This window comes from Condylura cristata, unplaced genomic scaffold (assembly GCF_000260355.1).
Source record: "Condylura cristata isolate star-nosed mole 26May11 unplaced genomic scaffold, ConCri1.0 scaffold00029, whole genome shotgun sequence".
NCBI lineage: Eukaryota > Metazoa > Chordata > Mammalia > Eulipotyphla > Talpidae > Condylura > Condylura cristata.
In genome coordinates this window covers 26,575,251-26,581,427 of record NW_004567130.1, presented here as the reverse complement: position 1 = coordinate 26,581,427, position 6,177 = coordinate 26,575,251, and the positions used below count along the sequence as shown (strand labels likewise).

The following is a 6,177-nucleotide window of genomic DNA, read 5'->3' as shown; positions in this document are numbered from 1 at the left end:
AATATTGGGCTCTTCTTGTTCAAAGTCAGATTTGGCTGGGGAAGAATATTCTGTTAGACTGCTATTAGACTTTCCAGAATGATTATTGTTGTTTTTGTTTAAGAACACATGTGTTATGTGTGATAAAAACATTACATTAAGAGGCAAGTTACTTTGAAAGTCACTCCCTTAATTAGGGCCTGACTTTATCATTATCACCAAAGTACAGTTAGTGACATTTTCTTCTGATTAAGTACGGCAGGGATCTTCCTGTTTCTTTAAATAGCTCCCCCTTTTTTAAAGAGAAAAATAATATTTTTCTAATGACTTTTTGGTCCTTTATCTTCTTGGTCAAGAGCAGTTACTGAGAACAGTGGTTTTATATGAGGAACGGAGACAAATCATTCAATATTCATAAGCACCAGAATAGAATTGCCATAGCTCGCTTACTAAAACACAAAGGTATGATGTCTTCATGAGATGACTTTAGGCCATGACCTTCAAACAATAGAACTCTTAAAAAAAAAAAAAAAAACAACAACCGGCAGCCTAGTGGACAGTTCTGTTTTCATCAGGGGCCATTGAAATGGACAATGCTGAGTCCTCTAATGGATTTCTGAAAGCATAGTGTGCTCTAGATACTGCTAAATCAATAAATATAAGTCACTTAAGTGTGCACATTATATAGTACTTTGTTAATTATATTATAATTCAAATCCTTTCAGAGTATTTGTCTTTAAGTGGAATGCTAAAAATATAAATGAAATGCTTATAAAAATAGAATCAGAAAAATGCAGGAGTGTTTTTTCAGGTAACCTGAACATGTGCAGTTACCTATAGATTTTGTTACATACTTTACTTTATGAATGTGATATAAATTCAGCAGTACTTAAGTTTGAGATTTGTAATAAAGATAGATTTAATTACTGAGATGTTCTTACATTCCTGAAGCTAATAAAAGCCTATCTTGAATTTTTTAGTAGTTGCTTCATATATTACGAGTAGATGGTCATTGTTTTATCAGTAAAAAATGTGTGTGAAGCACATACATTGATGTATTATTGCATGTAATGTATTTTTACATTAAGGAGTTATATTGGGTGGGAATCACAAACCGATATTGGAAAGTATTTTTATGAACAAATATATTTGTTTAGATATTCATAAATAACTAGGGAGATGACCAAATTTAAAAAAAATTTTAATAACATTGAAAAGTAGATCAGTTATCTTGGTTATTTGCTATAATGATAGAGGCTGGCAACTGATTTGGGGGGAGAAATAAAAAAAAAACACTTAATTTCCTTGGATATATTATAGCTTCAAGGTAGATGATTGTCCTTGAATATGATCTTTTTTAATGGAATTTGAATTATTTTTTCTGCTGCCATGTAAAAAATAATCAAAAAGATAATTTATATTTAAATCCAGATAAAAAGGGAGGAAAATAATTTTGTACAAGTTGGTGATGAAAATAATCAGTCACTATTAATTTCATCTTGTATTAGAAATGAGGTAAAAATGTCCTAGTTCTTGTTTTTAACCACTTGCAATAATATACTTAGAGATATCTAGTGAATACAGCTATAATTTTTTTTCTAAAGGTTTATTTACTTACCCATTACAGAACTGGGGTACAGGCCAGAGGTGCAGGGGCGGTGAGAAGATTCATCAGAGACAGTGGGGAGCAGAACAGACTGACTGATGAAGTACTCTGCTGAGGGGAGCAGCGGGCGGGTCAGGAGAGGTCTGCCGGGCCCTGTGGTCACCTCCGGGGCAGGCGGGGATCGAACTCGTGCGGAAGCGGCTTTAGCTTCTCAGTGCTGTGCTGTGACCCGCTGCGCCCCCAGGGAGGGCCTAAAGTACTTTTGTTTTTAACCTATAAAACTGTCTAGGGCCTAAAGTACTTTTGTTTTTAACCTATAAAACTGTCTAGGGCCTAAAGTACTTTTGTTTTTAACCTATAAAACTGTGGCCCGGCAGACCTCTCCTGACCCGCCCGCTGCTCCCCTCAGCAGTGTACTTCGTCGATCTGCCTGTTCTGCTCCCCACTCTGTCTCTGGTGAAGCCTCTCACCGCCCCTGAGCCTCTGGCCTGTACCCCAGTTCTGTATGTACAAATAAATAAATCTTTAAAAAAAAAAAAAAAACTGTCTCATACCCACCCCATGATAGAGTTAGTTGTCTGTTCCCCTCATCTGTGACAGTCATTGATCCCCAAATTGTAGGGTTTTTTCTTCTAAAGTCATACAAGTTGAATTGTAGAGATGCAACCTTTTGAAATTGGCTTCTTCCAACCCGTGGGGATTACAATTGAGATGGAAAAAAAAAATGTACAAAATGATGTAAAAATAAACTGTTTTTTATTAAAAAAAAATCTAGCTGCTTCCTGATAATTGCATGTTTTGGCAAGAAATAGTACTGATTCCCCTGTCAATGTAACTGGGTAGTTGTACACCATGTCATTAACTGAAATAATAGATTAACAGTAGTAAGAATGGACTGTTCTTCAAAAATTAAAGAACAAAAAGCAGTCACTTAGTACGTGTATACTAAGTTTTGAAGATAACATTTTGTTCTTTGTTCAGTCCACCTGGTGATAGAAGTTACTTACATTTAATAACGGTTTGTATATCAGTTTTCTAAAATAAATTACTCAAATCAATTTCTGACCTGCATACTTATTTTCTTTTGCAATTTCATTTTTATAAGTAGGCCTTTATAATGCCAATTTTAAAAGGAGCACTAGCAGAAATGTCAGGGAAAGTCTCTCCACCTGTAAATGCTTGTCTTGATAGCCATGTTTCATGTTTTCTTGTAATTAAAATAATTCTTGGTGTGGGCCATTTTTAGATTCCACTGGCTATACTTGCTTGTCATTGAAAGCAGTGCATATCAACTACTTATCTGTTGTTTCTTTCCTTAGATTTTAACATTTGAGACCAAGAACCCAACAGAATTAGCAGAACGTTTGCGCTCTGTCTGTGGGAATCAGAGCAACGCCTATGCCCGCCTGCTGGAATACCGCCTGAATGCCTTGCGAGGACTGTGGAATGCCCAGCGCCAGCTGGCTTTGGAAGAGCAGCATGAAAGGGAAAGTTCAGGCGATGAAGAAACTTTGGCCCTGCTCAAACGCCAGGGCTTACTGCAGCAACCCGAGCAAGCTCCCTTCACGTCACGGATGGGGCTCCTGCTGGTCTTCCCCCTTATTCAGTCCCAGAGTAGAACAGACCCCTCTCTCTGTAACATAACTGCTGAGGTGCTATTGAACTGCCTTCGCGACTGCCAGCCTTTGAGCTTGACCAAGGAGCCTGCTGACTGTCTCAATGGAATTGAAACTTTGCTGTGCTCCTGGCTAGAGGAAACTTCTGATACAGGCAGACACATCCCTCATAAGCAAAAAGAAAATGCTGCTGCTGCCCTGGTGGCTTTGGCTTGTGCCAGGTAAGGAAGCCAAATGTGCTGCTGGTGACCTTCGGAGGGCTGTGTCTGGATTGGGCAAGTGAGTGACAATGAGAACATCGTGCAGTAGTATTGCCGGTCAGAAAGCCTTTTTTGTTTTCTGTATTGAATGTCACAGCCTTGATGGCGCATAAGATGCTTTCACTGGAACTTGGCTTCAAGAGCCTGAGCTGGAACCCACGTATGAGTCTTCACTTTCTGCTAAACCCTGATAACAGCCTAGCAGTTTAAAATGAAGAATCAGGCCTGGCCATTATCTGTTCACCACCTCCTTAGATAATAAGTTTAACATCAGGTAGTTTAGAAGAGGATGTTAGAGCTCTTTTTCTCCTGAAGGACAATCAAAAAATTTGTATAGCTTTTATTGTTTTTCATGTGTGTCTGTAAGGAGCGTATGACCGTTAGCAGGTTATTTCTCAGTCACACAAGTCACAGACTGTGTTTCTGGCCTCTAATGCTAGCTAGCTTCTGTCAATCTAATTGAAGGGTCTCTCTGTACATACCAAGATCTAATAGTTGTCCTTTGCATGTGTGAGTCAGTGTTACTGATCCGCTGTCAATAGGAAATGTACCTGGAGTTACTCTGCAGGAGAAGATTTCTACATCTTCCTGGTCAGTGTGATCACTGGAACATACCTGTAGGAAAGAAGATTAACTACCTTGCTTTCCTCTAAATTGTTGTCAAGAGACCAGTTAGGACCTTTGGACCTTAACAGATCTACCCCTCTCCTCTCAGAATTTTTTTTTGATTGAGTTTTTATTAAGTTCGTAACTACGAAATTCTTCCTCTGTCCTAGTGGTTTCAAAGTTTACCTTCAAGTGGTTAAACCTCAAGCTGTTTTTAAGGCCAAATGGCACTAGTATTTATTGTCAGTTCTTTGCCCTGATCATAGTCTAGTTTTAAATTCTTGAAGACTACAATTAATAATGGAAATTCTGACAGAACTTATTGGGTGGTACTGAAATAAGCTTCCCTGCAAAGGCTTTGTATTGGATTGAGGTAATTTTTGCATATGCTGAGACAATTTCAAGCCCTAAATTTGCTATTAATGCAAAAATTCCATTTTAAGAAAATTTGCTTTTAGATTGGACTATATATGGACAGATTTAGGGTAATAAGAATATTCACCAACCCTTTAGTTTAAAATATTTTACCTTGCGTATTGGTTTATAAAACTTTTATTCAAATTCAAAATTCATAGATGTTATTCAATTTATGTCACATAAATTCATTCAACAGAAGTGTTGAATATTTTTATTTTCTTCTTGGATGTGTTTTGAAAATGGTTCCTGTCGTCTATTGCTAATATTATCACTTTGGTTTGGACTTCTTTTTACCTTAGAAGTCACCTGCTTTTCATTGTTAGATCATCACCTTTATATGAAATTATTTGGGCATGTCATTGAAGTTTTGATCTTGGTGCTTCAAAAACAAAACTACTTTCCCCCAACTCTGAAGATGTTTGTTCTCTCATTCAACCAGCAGTTATCAACTATCTCTAATGTGCCAAGAGCCTTGCTGGGTTTCAGGGGTATATGGATTCATGGTCTCTAACCTGAATGGATTCAGGCTCATTCATTTTGCACGTAATTATTACTCATCTTGTGCAAAGCACTCCTCTAGAAAGTGGGGATAAAGCAGTGTGCAAGCTAGCTAGCCCCTAAAATTGCGGCATTTACATGAGAGTCAGAGGCAGACAGCTAGCAACAAATGCATGTATAAGGTACTGTTATTGAGGGTGTGCACTATAAGAAATCCTACAGAGAACCACTAAGTGGAGGGGTATAGCGTTATAGCTAACCATACCAGGGAGTGCTTTACTAAAGAGGATGTTAAACTTTTGAGGCCTAGATGATGGAAAAAGCCAGTGGCACAAAAAAGCCAAAGAAATCTCCAGACCAGGGGATCAGTAACTCATCACTCAGTGCTCCTTCTATTCTTGGGCTAGCTGAGGGACAGCAAAGTGAGCAGAGTAGGGGAGTACAGTGGTAGAGGAGAAAGGCAGAGATGAAGTTGCCGGGGCCTAGGTCATGTATGGGTTTAGGAGCCCTGGAGGGGTTTAAGTTCTATTCTTAGAATCTAAATGAGTGGTTTAGAACTCTCCAGTATGTGTTTTGCCCTTTATTTTAACCTTCCTGTACCTCAGGGAAATATCCTTGTTGGACAGATGAAGAAGCAGAAATCCATAGGTGTTCGGTGACAGAATGAAGATGGTGCAGCTGGTGAGTGAGAGTCAGCTTTCGGGCCGTGACCTGACTCCCAACCAGTGCATTTATCTACTCAGTCTGCAGCTACCCTGCCTTATATTGTTCTTTGGTTTTGCTTCTTTAAACACCGGAGACAGTGAAATGGGCAATTAAGAGGAGAACTCTAAGCCCTACTTGGTTCAATGTTAGGTGTTCCATTTCTTTTGGGGTGTAGGCATACAATAACCTAGCAATTGAAGTCTTGGCTAAGAGAATTTGGCAGTGACCTGATGTCAGCCCATCTGATAGGGTGATCATTTAGTTCAGGAAGTGTTCTTATGATTTATACTTGGGACTGGTCAGGTAAGTCTTGGGTATCTTAAAAGCACCTTCATTTAGGTCTGGCTGATCTTATAGATTTCCTAGACCCTGAACCTTGGGAACTGAAAGGAAATTGAGTTAGTTGTAAGTTCTGCAGGTGTTACAGTCATCTCTGTCACATTAGAGGGATGCAGAAGGAACACTTCTTAGCACAAGTACTAGTTTTTGG

The 6,177-nt window shown here is 38.7% G+C and overlaps 1 protein-coding gene across 5 annotated transcripts in view; it reads left to right on the top strand.

The window, feature by feature from the left end:
• Positions 1–2,908: 2,908 nt before the first annotated feature.
• HECTD4 (HECT domain containing E3 ubiquitin protein ligase 4) overlaps positions 2,909–6,177 on the top strand; it is a 120,290-nt gene continuing 117,021 nt past the window's right edge. For 3 of the 5 annotated variants that reach the window (XM_012730933.1, XM_012730931.1, XM_012730932.1), the window contains exon 1: positions 2,909–3,422. In XM_012730933.1, coding sequence (XP_012586387.1) covers positions 3,160–3,422 — 263 coding nt within the window. In that variant the 5' untranslated portion in view covers positions 2,909–3,159. The remainder of the gene's footprint in view (positions 3,423–6,177) is intronic. The other 2 variants (XM_012730930.1, XM_012730929.1) reach the window with 1 other exon arrangement.